At 47.9% G+C, this 16,333-nt stretch overlaps 2 protein-coding genes across 10 annotated transcripts in view; one reads left to right on the forward strand and one right to left on the reverse strand.

Annotated features, from left to right (window-relative positions):
• Naa20a (N-alpha-acetyltransferase 20 A) lies at nt 1-805 on the forward strand. Of its 2 annotated transcripts, none has more exons than XM_078182217.1 (4): nt 1-97; nt 191-397; nt 456-592; nt 666-805. In XM_078182217.1, the coding sequence occupies exons 2-4, from the start codon at nt 270-272 to the stop codon at nt 749-751; spliced, it is 351 nt and encodes a 116-aa protein (XP_078038343.1). In that variant the 5' UTR covers nt 1-97; nt 191-269; the 3' UTR covers nt 752-805. The 2 variants fall into 2 exon arrangements, with proteins under 2 accessions (XP_078038343.1, XP_078038342.1); XM_078182216.1 differs by having other exon boundaries at nt 7-189; nt 268-397.
• Nucleotides 806-861: 56 nt separating this feature from the next.
• LOC144470728 (uncharacterized protein CG43867) overlaps nt 862-16,333 on the reverse strand; it is a 147,073-nt gene continuing 131,601 nt past the window's right edge. For 3 of the 8 annotated variants that reach the window (XM_078182207.1, XM_078182209.1, XM_078182213.1), the window contains exons 4-21: nt 11,210-11,377; nt 10,812-10,997; nt 10,077-10,279; nt 9,332-9,563; nt 8,783-8,957; nt 8,474-8,710; nt 8,086-8,377; nt 7,735-8,008; nt 7,270-7,659; nt 6,982-7,200; nt 4,761-5,053; nt 4,188-4,521; nt 3,868-4,107; nt 3,659-3,795; nt 3,454-3,583; nt 3,176-3,385; nt 2,976-3,111; nt 862-2,906 (exon numbers count right to left, since the gene is read on the reverse strand). In XM_078182207.1, the coding sequence (XP_078038333.1) occupies nt 2,842-2,906; nt 2,976-3,111; nt 3,176-3,385; nt 3,454-3,583; nt 3,659-3,795; nt 3,868-4,107; nt 4,188-4,521; nt 4,761-5,053; nt 6,982-7,200; nt 7,270-7,659; nt 7,735-8,008; nt 8,086-8,377; nt 8,474-8,710; nt 8,783-8,957; nt 9,332-9,563; nt 10,077-10,279; nt 10,812-10,997; nt 11,210-11,377 (3,921 nt within the window). In that variant the 3' untranslated portion in view covers nt 862-2,841. Of the gene's footprint in view, nt 2,907-2,975; nt 3,112-3,175; nt 3,386-3,453; nt 3,584-3,658; nt 3,796-3,867; nt 4,108-4,187; nt 4,522-4,760; nt 5,054-6,981; nt 7,201-7,269; nt 7,660-7,734; nt 8,009-8,085; nt 8,378-8,473; nt 8,711-8,782; nt 8,958-9,331; nt 9,564-10,076; nt 10,280-10,811; nt 10,998-11,209; nt 11,378-11,565; nt 11,896-15,661; nt 15,948-16,333 lie in introns of those variants that run through there. The other 5 variants (XM_078182215.1, XM_078182214.1, XM_078182212.1 and 2 more) reach the window with 5 other exon arrangements.

Here is a 16,333-nt window from a genome sequence, read left to right on the forward strand (position 1 = left end):
TTTAAGTATTTTTACCCCTGTGTATAGACCATTGTTTTGTGTCTTGTAAATGACATGTTACTAACTCGAAGTTTTCCTTACATTCGGAAACTCCATAGTATGGACTCTCTTTTTATACCCATTATTTGGCCCATTGGCCTGAGTATTTTCAAGTGGCAGAATCACCAACTGGAGAAATTATGGGTTACAGTAAGTTTTGCTGCATTTACACGAACATTCATGAATGAGTACGTCATCTTAGCCATTTGCTTTACTTTGAAATCTAAGTTATGGGAAAGGCAGAGGGATATGGGGAGGAATGGCATGGTCACATAACTGCTCTCACAGTCTCTCCTAGTTATAGAAGATTAGGCCTAGCTGCAATGCTGATTAAAATTCTGGAAGAGGTTTCGGAAAAGTGAGTTAATGCAAATACGATACAGTTACAAATATCTGTTGAATGTATTTTATTCCAGGAAACAAGCCTATTTTGTAGATCTTTTTGTTAGAGTCAGCAACAAGGTGGCAATCAAAATGTATAAACAGTTAGGGTACATTGTCTATAGAACTGTTTTAGAATATTATAATGGGGATCCAGACGAGGATGCATTTGGTATAGAATTGTTTAATATCACTTTACAGTATTTTATAATTTTCAAACTCAATGTTTCCTCCATTCCTTTCAGACATGAGAAAGGCACTTTCTCGAGATTTGGAAAAGAAATCAGTAATACCATTGACTCATCCAGTAACATCAAAAGAAGTAGAATGATTGTATATATAAATATTTATTTGCGGAATCTACGAAAAATAAATAATGCACTGCGAAGCACATACGAAATCATTATAGTAACAAGACTTTTACTGCCTAAAGTGAATAAATAATCTCTTAAAATGCAGATCCGAGCAGTTTATTTCTTGTTTCTGTACAATAGTACAATGCTTTCTGCTATACACCGCTCGTGCCCTTTATGCGTCATTTTTATGCGAATAAATAATAAATAGAAATGTAAGGTGGTAGGCTCAGTAGAATTACCGCGGACAGCTCAAAGATGATCGCAGGAAATTTCTATGACGATTGTTTGAATTTTTCACGGCTGTCCGTTTTTCTCTTCCCTCGTTCTACTATAATTATATACTTAAGCCTAACGTGATATTTACAGAATCAGTGACTTTACTGCATCATAATACAAAGACGCTACGCGCCTGAATAGTAGCATTATTATTTTTTTCTTTCTTATAATCGCGTATTATAAAAATTAAGGACAAAATGTCGTTCTTGCATATCTTTGTACTGCTCCCAGTAATCTGAGGTTCGATCGTTTCATTTTCATTTCTCATTATTCTTCTTCTCTTTATATAAATTCTTCAATGCGCTAAACGAAGCCGTGCATAAAATTTACTTTGTCTACTCTGCTCAGAGAGGCACAATCATACTCAGCCTATCCCAGGAATTACAAAAATTATATAGAAGTCTTGTACATATTGCACGAAAGCCCTACATTCAACTTTGCTTTATTTTATTTCTTGTTACTAAAGAGAAGGAAGACATTTGCTAGTTACGTAGGACACGTCAAGCGCGTACAAAACTTCTATAGTATCAACGGGATTACTCCGTGTTCGATTAGTACAAAATTGTTGTTGTTGTTGCACATACAATTACGCAGGAACGATATACTAATCGTCAAAGAAAAAATCGCGTTCCCATTTTACATCTATTTGGTCGTGTCCTTATATAAAACGAACTTATTCGCTTAAACATTAAATAAATAGAAAATATGAGAGACTAGTTGTTATTAAATTAACGTGACAAATAATGTAATCCTCCGTTCGTTCGTCGTTATTCCATTATAAACTGTTTCACCCATACGATTGAGCTTTAACGAGATTTACGTTTCAATACTGTCTGTACTTACTGTCCAAATACCAGTCGTTCAAACGATTCAGATTACAAAATACTCAAAGACTTTAAAAGGGGTCTACAATAAAACGAAACAGCTACATATCGCGTATCATACAATTCATAATCGAAAACGTAGAATCTTACATCGACAGTAGGTACAGTTGCTGCGTCTAAACATGTCTTGCGTTCAAAAGAAAAAAAAAATCCGTTGCACACTTCATCCCCAAGTTGACAACGATCGCGTGCGTTCCTGTTTGTTTTGCAGTCGATTTTGGCAAGAATCAAGAATCTTCCTTTCAATATGTTCTTGCGTAGAAAAAACAAAGGTACATCGCTGCATCGCTCGCTAGACTTCTAAACATCCAGTTAACTCTGATTAATTATATACATAGTATACGATACATCGCCCTTTCTGTTACGTAGGTTTTCGTCTAACGCTAAACACGTTCCTCGAATTTGGTATATAAATACGGTAGCAAAAAGTCTCAGCGCGACGCCTCAGCTCTCCCTCGAAACGAAACTATTCGATGTAACTTCAGACATACTAACGTTACTTTTTAGGCAGTGTTTGCGAATCGTTTCTCAATTGATTTCAGTCAACCACATTTACGGTAATGTGGATCACACAGTGTCTCCGTGTTTAATGCTGCGTGTCCATGTGCATGTGTGAACATATATTTGTCTCTGTCCTCGCATGCTGTCGGATATTTACAAGTATGTACGTCGTTCGTAAGCATCGTTTTCTAATTTACACAAAAAACGCAACTAAAATTAACTACAGCACACGCTGTCGCGCGTTGTCCCTTTTTTACTCACAGTATTCCTTTCACAAGGACTCTTTTATAATACAGAATGTAGTACCCTTCAAGTATAAAGTTAGTGCCTTGGCTGGATCAGACTTTCATGAACCGACTATCTGTTCCCTTGCTTCCTTTACCGAATTGAATTGACCAGTCTTTTTAAGGTCTTTGGTGATCTGGCGTTGACTTTAAAATATCCGGTTGCGTTGGAAGACAACTCGAACCTGATTCAAATATTATTTCATTAGTAACTAGAAATGAGAATAAACAGGTGAGAAAAAGCGTATTTGTACCAGTGGTAGGTCTGAGAGTGGATTTAATCGATCTGTGAGACCCGTTACGAGTTAATGTGTTCATTTGTGGTGTTCCAGGTAAGGCGTGTCCCAAAGCATTCATGTAGTCGGCAATCAACAACGTTATCTCCAAAATCTGTAAAAAAATAAAAAAGTATGAATACTTAGAACGAACCAAAAGCTAACAAAAATCGACGTACTTTAGGCTTTGAAAGAGCGAACAACAGCTTCTGTTCAGCAGCTCCTTCATCAGGGCAGGCGACAAGCATAAAGTCATCTAAACACCCACCGAATGTAACTATGTTAGCGTAATTGTAGCGGCACATGACCGCCATCGTTTGCAATTCTAGTAACGTTACACTATCCTCGGAAACAGCTATCCACACGGTTATCGGTTCAGCTTGTTTTAACTATGGAAAGAAATACATTTGTTTGACATGACTTGATAGAAAAGGAGGCTTTCTATTTTCTTGCTCACCTTTGCTTGATAAAGTGTAGCTCCGAAGAAAGGCCACTTTCTGGTGCAAGTTAAATATATACGAACACAGTCTAGTACGCTACGACCTTTCAAGCCGATCCACTTTTCTTGTAATCTCTCTTGCAGTTCCCTGTGTAAAAAGTTATTTCTCATTAAAAGATCCATCCACTGATGCCAATAACTCTTCTTTATCCATTGTACTTGCCTTAACTGATCGGTAGTGATGTTTGTTCGGTATCGTACGGGGTAAAATTTGTCAAGAGCCTGGAGAACCAGATGATGAGGATTGCTTCCGGGACCACTCCCTCGTGCTTTGTCATTATTATATTCGCCGAAATCGATCTACAAATATTGGCACATCAGAAACATTGTTCTAATCATCTCGAACCTATTCCAAATATAACGAGAAAGTACCTGAGCCATTAGGGATGCTAGCTCGAAAGCAAGCTCCCGGTTCACCGGAAACTTGCCCTGCACAACCTGCTGGTTCACCTGGTAGCACAGCAGAAGCCTCTCCCTGTCGGTCTCCATCTTAGCCGCCTGTCGCCAGTAACATCTTGATTTGTACGTCAGCTGCACCAGCCTGGTATTTTCGAATTTCCCTGAACCCTTCTCCCTTAATGCAGTCTCCCATTTCGAGATGATATCGCACAACTATAAAAAATATATAAATCGATGAGCATCGATTATTATCGCTTATGATCCCTTTCAGTTACGTATCTTTCGTCAAATACCTTTGCCTGAAGGTCGATAAAGTGCTCCAGGTCCTTCTCGATTGGGTCGTCGCTGAACAATGTGAAGCCAGACTGGTGAACGTCTCGACAGCCGATCTCTTGGTTCAAGGTGTTTAGAAACTCCTCTATCGTTGTGCTGCCGTCGAAACCGACGACCTGGTAGGTTCCGTTTAAAAAATGAACCGGTATCGAGTGCGGCAGGGAATGGTGATAAGGGTTCTTCATCAGGATCGATAGGACCTCCATCCTGGAGGGTTTCACCTCTCTGCCACCATTCTGTAGGGTCCTCTCCAGTGCTCTTTCGCAGTATGCTGCGTACTTGCCGCATTCCGTCCTATTATTAACAAGAAATAGTTCAAGTTCTCTAATTTCTGAGGGTAAACATAAAAATGCTCCGGTTAACGAGGAAGAATGAATTTAACGCCTTAGCTATTGGAAGTCTAAACTCAAGATGGCTCGATGGTCCTCGAGTAAAATTGCTGTCGCCGTTGAACGCTCTTCAATTATGTATGTTTGAAGGACTTTTAAGTGAGTGCCGATGAGTAAAGCGTTAACGAGGACGATGGGACTCACTTGGTGTCGGCGTTTCTCTGTAGGTGTAGCTTCAGGTACCAGAGTAGTCGATTGTTCCTGGGTAGGAAAAGCGAGACGGCGAGGGCGAGCAGCTGCCACCCCTGGATAAGAACGTACTGGGCGGGGTTAGTTTTGCAGTCCAGAATCGTAGACGTAGAGTGGCCCTGCGTGAGCGGAGGACTGTGAGAAGTGGAGGCCGTCGATTGCGCGTCCGCATTTTCACCGCTGCCATTTGCCGCGGGACTTTGCGTATCGCAGGTGAACAGCGATTGCGTGGCGCAGAGGAGGAGCTGCTGCAATGGTATGCTGGCATACTACTAGATCCCTGGATCGAACCAGACCTAATCTACTACTTTCTTTTTTTTTTTTTTAATTGACCACCGCGCACCCACTGTCTTCGTATTCGAATCGTTTGCTCAATTTTTAGCTTGCTCTCGCTTCTCGTTTACTTAATCGGAAAATGATCACGGACCTCTACACGGAGGTCGTTGAATTTTTAATTGCGCGAGAACTAAATCATTCTCTCTCGTTCATTCAACAAAAGGGTGGTAAACCAAATTCTTTCTTTCCTCGACTATGTGGGACACTCGTGAACGTCATCATACGTCTGTTAGTATGTAAAGCAATCGAAATGGGACCGTTAAACGCATCAACTCTCCATGTGTGTTAATCACAGAAAAAAAAAGAAAAACGCATGGACCGTCAACAATTCGAATGAATTAAGAACAATGTGGATGAGAGAAGCGTTGTTTGATTTCTCGGTTCTTCGTCTTCGGGCGAGATCTACCTCTCGATGCCGTCCGAAAGCGTTTCGTTCGACGATCGTTTTTTGGCAAACAAACCAACGAACGAAACGCGTTCTTTTCTATTTCTTGAGGTATCTTTCATCGTTTTGTGAAACTCCACACGCGTAGATCGACGGTAAAATGCTGCCGCATTATCGATCTCGTATTATAGAGTCTCTTTCAATTATACTTCTTTTTGTCAACGGACGTATTCGAATCTGCAAGGATTCTAGTTTCCGTGGTTTCCTTAATTAGTCCCGTCTATGAGACCGGCATGATCAAAACGACTAAGTTCTCTAAGCAGCATTCAAAACAGAGAATATCGTAATCAGCTATTCAGCAAAAAAACGTTACGGAAACAGAAAGAAAAATCAATCTATAAAAAGATGTTTATCTGTGTGTGGTTTTTTATGTACACCAACATACCATTCTGCAAGTGTGTGTGCCGCAGAACGTATTTTGACAAAGGCAACCTGGCATTCTACCGTTATCGTCTCAAAATTGTCTGTTCGTTCCGGATCGCAAAAAACCGGGCACATGACCGCGTGATCGATGCATCGATGAATGATCGATGAATGGATGCGGGGCAGCTAGTTTGTTGATTAATTCTCGTTTTTGTGAAAGGAGATGAAATTGTCGAAATATGTTCAGCTCACATGATAGGGTGGTCATCAGGGTAAGGTGATTGGGTATTCATGTATAAATATTAAAAAGTACGCAATTAATCGAAAATAAATAACAAAATTTGTTTAAATTATGTAAAGGAACAGAAGAGAACAATGTAGAAACTGAAATGCAATAAAATAGAAAGAAAGTGAACTTTGACGTTCCGCCTAAGAAACAGAACCAACGAAGAATTGGAAGAGAAAACGGCATGCGATTTTCAGAGTAGCCTAGGAAGAGCACACGTAAAGCAGCAAATGAAAATGAAATGTGAATGAATGTTAAAACTAAAAATTTCTTTCTCATTTGTTAAAAGGACTTCGTCAAGTATTATAGTTCGTACGTACGAGCGAACGAACGACAAGTGGTTGTTATTAACAACAGTTAGTCTTCTCGAGAATACAGAAACACAACAGGGAAAAAGACAAAACCAAACAGTTCACCGTTCTACATTAACAAGATTAACCGTATAATACTTGACTAAGCGTACCCAATGTACCATTTCTTCGACTCGGAATCAACGAACGCGAGATCATTCGACTCTAGAGTCATTAGACTACTATTCCAATTGAGCCTTCGAATACAGCACTCCATACAATAGAACGCTCACCAGACTGAACCCCAGAGGGTACGAGAAGTTTGGTGAACGGCGAGAAGGTGCACGTGTTCGAAATTGACAGATACATTTTTGTTTCTTGATAGTGCGCATAGACCGTTGGTTGTGAAAATGGTACAGGGTTCAGAGTGTTTGTTAAACAATAAGCAGGACTTACAACGCGCGCAGTACCCAGCGACACAAGTCTGGCGGCCTTTTTTACCTGTACGCCCAAACGGTGTTGCGTGTGACGACTTGTCTGCTTTACCAGTGCACATATGAATTCAGATTGCAGCTCAGGCTGGTCTAAGCATTGCTGCAACGCATTTTGCGCTAGTACCACATGATAATCTATGCCTGCTTGCTCCACGGCCACCGACATGAACAACTGACATGCCTATAAAAGAAACGTTTGGTCAGTGTCTTGTGAGAAAAATAGATCTCGTTTAAAAGTCGCCATAGAAACCTTGAATAGCTTGATAGCCTCTGACTGCAAGGCCTCGGACGTCAAGCTGGTTAATGGACTAGTGATGTTCTCTTTTGTATGGAGCAACAATGGATGTCTCCAAAGAACGCAACTAGAGTCTCCATCGGTTTCCATCAGTCTTTGCACTAGCTGCTCGTATTGAGTCCCGGCGCTGGGCCCGCCTCCAGAGACCACCGTCAAATGATACAACCAGTTGTCTTTATCTTGTTTATGAGGCATCAGCAAATAGGTAGGGCCTTGGTGGGTGGGAAAGATGCCGATGGTCCTCTCGTGGGGACACTCGGCGTCTCTTTCCTCGCTGTCGCTGTCGGACACGTGCTCGACCTCCTCTACCCTCGCGTCCCTCATGTTTATTTGTCCAATAGGATTCTAATAAAAAACGTATTTCGTTCAATGAACTGGGCAACCCAACGAGTCACAGATTCAAGAAAGTAGAGGACTCACCGTATCGTTAGGGCACTTAAAGTAAAGGAACATTTTTCCAATGAGGACGCACCAGCACTTCTTTGCGTGCCCGTTCTTCACCTTGGTCAGCCAGCCCTGTATCGTCGGCTTGTTATCTTCTTTGCTGAGCAGGAGTTTAGTCGCGTTCCGCCTCTGTACATTCTGTAGAACCCTGATCCAATCCTCCATTGTCGCAATACAATCCGCGGTTAGGTAGTAGGTCTTCTTGCCGGTAGCTATTTCGAATGTAGCGGCACCTTCTGCCCTGTTTATCCTATCGAGAAATCAGAGTATTTCGTACATTCGCTCGTAAACCCAAGACAAACTGCTAGACGATTGCCGGATGATTACCTGCACACTTCGTCCAACACGATCTGACCCTGAGGTTTCCTGTTCACGTCGTTTTGACTCTTCCAATAAGTTAGCACCCCGTTCTTCAGCACAAACCACCTCTTCCGCCACGTTTTCAACTTCCCTCCGAGTTTCGCCAAGTGACCAGTCTTCTCCAGCGACTCCTGCCGCTTTGGACTGTCGCCGGAAACCCGCATTAGGAGACTAGGCATGCTGGACTCCAGGGAAGTTGAGCTTAAAGCGTCCGGTGGTATCGCGTAGTCTTCCGACAAGCCGGATTCCAGCGAGGTGTCTGCAAATGTTATAGTGAGAGCCAATCTTCGTGTTGTCAGATACCATCAAGGAGAATTAGAGACTCCGTGGTTATTATCACGCGTTTCACACTTACCGCGTTTCACACTTTTGCTGGGCGATCCACTAGAGCTCCTCTTGGCAGGACTCAGGCTGCTGGTGGTCTTGACACTCTTCGAGGGACTGCTTCCGCTGCCGAGCGACGAGTCCGTGTTATCCGAGGAACTGTTGGTAATTCTGGTGTTCGTCTCGGTCTGGTTCGGATGATCCTCGCCGTCCGAGCTGTCGTCGGAACTATCGCCGAAAGGCATCGACCTAATCTGACTAGCCCGCCCTGAAACATAAGAGCATCGTTGAGACTCAAGCTCCGACGATGGCGAGCTCGATTCGAAGAAGAGAAACCTACCCTTGACCGTCGCGTACACTGGAACCGAAATATCGCAGTAGCCTTGGGAATTGTGCGCAGTCAAGTTGTGTCCTGTTGCCTGGGAATGTTTCGACGAGCTGGTCGTGTTGGTCATCGTGGAAGGCGCGGATTCCTCGTTGGTCGGTGGACCGATGCCAAGCCCGCCATCGGCTACCTACGGAATCGGCGAGTTTCTTTCGTTACAAATTGCAACAACTTGGCGCGCACGCTCGGCTGCATCGCTCATTCGCTTTGGAATCCGCGGCCGATCTATTCCGTCCCCCGAGAATTCGACAACAGGTGTGACTCATAGTTACATTCTCGCGAAGATCTCTGCTAATTTATCTACGTTATCTGTTGCTACCAAACGGAACGTGTACTATCGCCAGTGACGTGCGTCTTCAGTCGTCACGTCTCGGTTTTCTTGTCCCGAGACAAGTATAAAAAAAAAACGCGTTATCTATCGGGTCTGTGGACGCTCAACCACCAAACGAGCGAGATGCGGTTATTCTATCTTATGCTGGCAGTACTGTAACAGCATCTTTGTACCTGATATATCTTGGCCTCCCAGCTCGGAAACCGGTGCAACGGCGGCGTTGGAGGTCGAGGTCCCTGCGCGCTCTGCGTCCAATTCATGCCCTCTCTGCTCGGCGTGTAGATCTCGGCATAATCGTGTACAGCCTCGGAACTACCGCTGTCCCTGCTGGTCTCCGAGACTCCAGGGATATTCGGAAGCATCACCAGGTTCTCGACAGCAGCAGCAAGCTCCTCGGATAGAAGGCTGTGGCGGAAAACGAAACGGCAAGCATAAAGCACAGGACTAATTGAACCAGCCTGGTTGCGATCAGCGTTAGCGCTTTTAAATAACGCCGGACAAGCGAGAGAGAGAGAGATCATTCGGAAAAGAAAGAGGAAGCTGTAGCGGTCGGTTCGAAATCAATTGAATGTCCAAGGGCCGTTTCTTCCTCGGCTCTCGCGTCGATCCGAGAGGAAAAAGTGAATCGTGATAGCGCGGAGCAGCCTCGGAAGCGTTCAATCGATTTCGATCCGCTGTCACAGTGACATCGTCGAGAAGAGTGCACGGGTTGACAGATCCCCGCAGGAAGTCTCAGGACGTTACAGGGTACCACAGTTTCGAGAGTCGGGCGCCGCTATCACGTCGTGAGACCTCCCAAGGAGAATCGAAATACATTTACACGAGAGAGCATTATGTGCCGCGCCGGCTATTAAGGCAGCTGAAGCGATCGCCAAGCAAGAAAAGAAGCGTGTCGCGGTCACGGGAAAAGGATTCTACTTCGAGTCCATGTTGGTGGTCGGGATCCCGCGCTGGATGGTCCCGCAAGCGGACAGGTGTCTTCGGTGCTTGGTGCCCGTTTGAGGCTCCGCCACCGCAGTCTGCACGTTTTCCGGAACCGCCTGCGGCGTTGCTTCTAGGCTCTCCGATCGTCTGCGCAACGTGGGATCCACCTCCAGGGACAGCGATGCTCTCGTCGGTGCCTGAAATGTCGCAACGTCAATCACTCAATTAATACGGCGATTACAGGTTTAATTGTTTAAGGAACACTAAATCTATCGGGCCCTAACGATGCCCGACATACGTGTCGCTTTATAAAAATTACAAGACTATCATTTAGACGGCTTGATATGCTTATCGCAATGTGTATTTGTACTAAGAAACTCGTCCAGTCAATTCGTACGAGAAACTTACGATTATTAGAACAATTTTAAATAAAGCGATGTAGAACACTTGAATCGTCAATCGAGTTCACAGAAATGTTACGAACATTGCGGAGTCCCTTTACATATTTTCTCGCGAGCCCGAGTCGGACCGGTGTTCCGGCGATCTATCTTCCTCGCGGGATCTACGAAACTGAATTTTTGTCGAGCAAAAAGAATCCGAAATGGACAGAAACGTCACGCGATAGTGGACACCCGGCACATGAAGGTTCGTCTAACGAGGGTCTCGCACGCACCGCGACGGGACATGGTGCGTCAGCTGTCGGGGATCTACCCGTATGGGAACACTCACAGGTGGTTTCAAGCCGATGTTCGTTATGTGGTTCCTCAGGAGCTCCAGCTGCTGGTTGCACTTGTTGTTCTGTTCCCGCAGATGCTGGTTCTGCTGCTCCAACTCCCGCAGCTTATTGGTCACCCATTCCTTAATCCTAGCGGCTTTCGCCTCGACCTGCCTCGCGTCTTGAAGTCGGAGCTGCCTCTGCGAGCAATTATTAATCAGTTCTACTGCGACGCCGCTTATCTACGCGATACCGCGAAACCTATCTTTTGCGAACACCACCGTTCTTGCAAAGTCAACACCGCGATGAGATTGTTAAAGCGAGTAAAGGCAAACAGGCCGAAGTACATTCAGTGGCGACGCTAGTCAGCTGCTACTCGACGTTACTGGCGCTTTTAAGAAGCAAGTCTCACCTGTTCCTCGACCTGTGTCTCTAGCTTGGATATGCAGGCGCAGTGGACGTCCTCGATCTTGTCATTCTGCGTACCGGAAGTCGACGGCAGCGAATGTGGTGGAGAACCAACGCCGGATGTGCTCAAGCAGTATTCACCCTTCACTAGCCGCTCCTCCATCATCCGTACCTACGGCAAACACGAAACAGCATCATCCCAGTGTAACCTACTATCGCTCCAACACCAGCACAACTCAACGCATCGACGTCTGGCACGTTCGCGATGGAGATTCGTTCGTCAACGGGAGAACGGCGGTACGGAACTGGACGTCTCGATGTCAATGCGTCGAGGCGCGGATCTCCGTCGAACTTGGCTACCGTGAGACGATTTTGCGCGAGTCCCAGAGGCTTTCTAGGATTAGCCTCGGTCATCGGATTTCCATGGCGCGGACCGCGTGAACGATCCTCGAGAGCGCAGAACCGTCGACGTTTCTCGACTCAAAACGCGAGGAGCACGCGCGTCATCGCGGCGTGCCAGCGACAGCGACAGCGACAGCGACACCGAATAAACAAGCGTCCGTCGAAAACGCGTGATCGCGCGGGGTTAGGCGACGGGGCACACAGAACCCCTCGTGCACCCCTTTTTCTCTCCGACACACGACGCTGCGCCGCCGGCCGACGGTTCTCGTTTCGCAGCAGCTGTCAAAAATCGATATCACGTTCACCGACACGCACACCGTTGCGAACCGTACGTAGAGCGTACGTAAGCGACGACGACGTGCACGCTGCCGAGCCACGTCCACTACCAAAAGGGGAGAGCGGTATCGAGAAAATCAATACGCGCACGGGGAAATCCTATGGCCGAGTGTTTTCCTCCCGACCCCTGGCCTGCATGTGCTCTCGCCGCGAGTTATATCGATCACCCTCGCGTACCCGCTCGTTTTCACGTTCATTGCCGTTCTTTCCCACGAGCTCTCCAGGAACAACCCCCTCCAGAGCCGCACCGCCGAAGCGACGCTCTCCTCGCTCACTGTTTCATTGGGTTTCCGGGTATTTAAAGGAGAGACCGCCGTTGGAAGGGTTAGGTAGAGAGGCTAGCGATGCTTTAGCGTGAATGCTTTGGCTTCGTCGCTGGCTTCCTGGACGAATAGACGTTGCTAGATTTGACCCCGATGTCAGACTATGGTTTAGGGAAAGGGCTTGTCTTCTTTCCCGATTGAGAGCGTTAAGGTATGCCGTTCCAACGGCGACGAGTTTCGTGTAAAAATCGAATTAAACCCTAGTCGAAGCAATACTTTTGGAAAGAAACAACTGCGAGGACTCCGAGGACGCAACTGCACGTACAATTGTAGCTTCCTATTCGCTTCATCGAGAAGTGTGATCAGATCGACGAATGTTGATGACACAATTTCTTCGGGAAGAAACTACCACCAACCAGGTCTCAAAGAGGAAGGAGGTGGAATCATGAACCGATACCCTTCGGAAGAATCGTCGAGTAATTTATCCCTAAGGGGACTCCGATTCCCAACTGAGAACCCTATGAACGCCAGCCTTGGGAGTCTCGGCTCACTACTCGGGCTTCGTTAATTAATGAACTAGTCAGCACGTCGTTCGACGACGAGGCTCTGGAGGGAAGATTGGCCGACGAACGATAATTTCACGTTCCCCGAAGGTTCGTGGAAGGCTGGCAGCTGAAGTCTTGGAGGAGAGGAGACGTACGAAAGCACGGTTCGCCACGTGCAGCGTCGTCGAGCGGCGTCGAGCGGCGTCGAGCGGCGTCGAGCGGCCATGTCGCCACCACCCCCTTGGAGGGTGCAACGAGCGCACGAGACTCGCGAAGCATGGTCGTCGCGCCTTTAAACCGCGTGCACACGGATTCCTGGTTGATCCAGTTTTCCCCGGGGGACGAGAGACGGACTACTCGAGGCTTACCGAGGCTACGAGTGGCCATGATAGCCGATCCGTGGCTTCCGAGTGCCGGAGGATCCCTTTAAACCCTTCGCCGCGTGGCTTCTCTCCCTCGAGGACACTCCGCCGAGCCTCGAGGACACTCCCAGCAGCCGGCCGCGGTCTCGCGACGCTTCGGTTTTCCCCTGTTCTTTTACGGTGTAGAAGACGTAGGAGAAGAGCAGGGTACGCGCGGTGCCGTAGGTCGAACAGAACTGAACGAAACGGAACAACCGATGCACGTAAACTCTCTCTCTCTCTCTCTCTTTTTCTTTCTCTCTCTCTCTCTCTCTCTCTCTCTTTCTCTCGCCGTTTCCCAGAGGCGATGAGTCACGTTGGCTCGCGGCCAATGGCAGAATACGTAGAGGTCCTGGCGGACTCCTGTGTGCACGCGCCACCCCAAAGCGAGCCGACCGGGCTGACAGCCGGCACACGGACTGCGAAACTGTCGCTGCTACCCCCGACCACCTTCAAACCATCCTCCCTCTAGGATCCCTACGCGGGGAGAGCCAGGACAAGAGCAAGATCGCCGTTAGGAGACGAGGACCGGCGTTCATCGGACTCATCGATCTCTCTCGCAGGCCTGCGCTGCGCCCCGTCCTCCGTCGCGACCACGATTTCCTCCGACGCGGAGACCGAAGACAAGTTCCCTCTCTCGGCAGAGAATGGGGAGAGGCTCGTTGCTCTCCACTCCGGCGACGAGGAGGACGACGACCCGAACCCGCGGTTCAACGCGGCGTCGAACGTGACCGGCGATTTTTGAACCGCGTCTCGAGATTTATCGATTCGACGAACGTCTCTACCGGAGCGCAGGCTTGAAAGCAAAGCGATGCGAAACCAGAAATAGCTCCGTCACGGGATAATTGAATTCCCTCGAGCCGCACGTCGGATTCCACGTTCCCGGTTTATCTTGCTCCCACAGCTTTCTGGGTTTATCGTCCTGGGCCCGGGGGGGATAATCGGCGATTATCGGGTGCGAGGAAGATTCAACGACCTAGGCGAGTATCTTGCGCGGGAGAGATCAGCCCTACCCGAAACTCTGCTGCGAGATAGTTGCAGCTTTCGGTCGGCATTCTTCATCGGAAGATCCACCAGCGATTAATATCGTAAACTTGAAAGTTTCTGTAGTGTTTGAGCTTCGGGGAACTTTTGCGGTGGCCGACGTTAATTGTCTCGGTGTAGCCGCGCAGAAGGCGGCTTTAGTCATCGGAGAAAGGATGAACGGGTCGATTGCCGCGAGAGTCAGACACAAGACCGGTCCCTTTATCTTTTTAGGCTGGACCGACGCACGTGCGCCTGCACGCGACAAAGACCGGTCCTCCTCGCCCTAGCGGCGTCGAGCCGTGGGCTGGCTTCCCGCCAAAACGGGTCCGTTCACGTGCACGTATACCCAGAAACAGCCATTCAGCCGCGCGATTCTTCGGGGGATGGGGCAGCCGCAGGAAAAAAAGAGAGACATCTGACGACCACGCGGCTGCGGCGGAGGCTAAATGGATCAACGACCGGCGAACGCGTGAGAAGCGGATCAACAAATTGGCTGGATCGTCGGCGACGCACACGATCAGCCCGCATTACGAAATTAGCGGACGATCCACTGGATCGTCCAGTCTTGGATCGAGTCGATCTTTGTTTCAATTAGAACGCGATCAAAGGATACGGACAAAGATAGTTATAGGTATAAAGACGTTTATAGATTGCAAGAGAAAGTTGGTCTAAAGCCATTATTGTTTTCAAAGAGAAAAGTTGCGCGACGCATCGATGGGTTCGTAACAAAGTCAAAGGGGGCTGGGGCATTTTCAAATGATATAATTAGAGGGAACTATGTATGACTGCTCGATAAAAGGCGCTCGACAAACGGATCGATTTATAAAAAGAGGGTTCCCGTCAGGGTCGCGAAGGGCGACGCGAAAGAGCAACATCGGGGCGAGACTACCGCCGCAGCGGCTTTGAAATATTTAAAGGAGTCGCGCGGAGAGCGTGCAAGGATCGTCTGCGCTGCGCCTTTATTTTGTTCGTTGAGCGGGTGCTCACGGGAAACGCGGATTACTCATGAATTGGCTGCCGGCCAATTCTATACGCGACACCTCTCGTCAAAGCGGGTCGTTAAGCCGCCCCGCGAACCGTAGATCCGTTTCGCCCTTTCGCCGAGCCGCGAGGACGCGTTTGTCGATCGTTTCCCGAGATCGTCGATCCGTCGTTTTCCCCGACAGCCTACGATCGGTATCCAATTAACTGATACGGTCGATCCCACGATACACGATCAAGCGAGAGAGAAAAGCATCGAAGCTCGGTATGAAAGGACTGTGTGAGATCATTTACCCGGTGAATCTTGGAAGTCGGAGATAGCAGCAAGCGAGCCTAAATGCGCCGACTAAACTCGGCCTAGATGACAAGCAGCTTGTGACGTGTTCGAGCCGCAGAGCCCTCGGAGGGGCCATTAAAGATTCAACCGGTTCGCGAGACGTTAATCGCATCGGGAGAGGATCGATCGCAAGAATACGAGGCAACAGGGCGAGTTTAGGTTTACCTTTCATCGATGTCACCTGCAGGGATCCATAATTCTCGAGTCGCGGTGGTTCGAATGTCGACGTCGCGTCCGAGCTGATCAGCCCCTCGATCGTTCCCGCGATCGAGACTGGCGAGGATCGACGGATCGAGGCCACGAAGACGATGTTACGAGTACTCGCGGACGCGCGAGCCGGCCCGCGGATGCACGTGGTTCACCAACGCCGGACGACTTCACCGTCGAATTTCGAGGTCATAACAAAACGACGGTCCTGCCGGCCGGCTGCTCGGCCATATTGTCGCTCCTCTCTCTGTCCTCTCGGCCCTCGGTCTCTCCTCTCCGGAGCAGCCAGCTGGCCGTCTTTCTCCCGTCTTGGTCGCCCGTCTTTCTCGCGCCTCGGCAAAAATCAATGGGAACCAACATGCGCCCTGACATCCACGATATCGTGAGAGTACCGACGGAGCTTTTGCAAAAATCCTCTAGCCCGTGGGTAACTTGCCCTGGAGATTCGTTCGTTCCTTTTCGAATAATGGTCGCTCGAGTCTCATTTCACCGTAAATGTCGGCAGAGATCTCGATTTTCTAGTTGTCCTTTCATTCCGCGGAGTGAAACTTTGCATTTGTCACAATTGCAGAATGAGAAGTAAAACCCGGAGAAGTATGAAGGTAACGCAATGATCATCCAACGCGGCGG

Source organism: Augochlora pura, chromosome 6 (assembly GCF_028453695.1).
Source record: "Augochlora pura isolate Apur16 chromosome 6, APUR_v2.2.1, whole genome shotgun sequence".
Classification (NCBI taxonomy): domain Eukaryota; kingdom Metazoa; phylum Arthropoda; class Insecta; order Hymenoptera; family Halictidae; genus Augochlora; species Augochlora pura.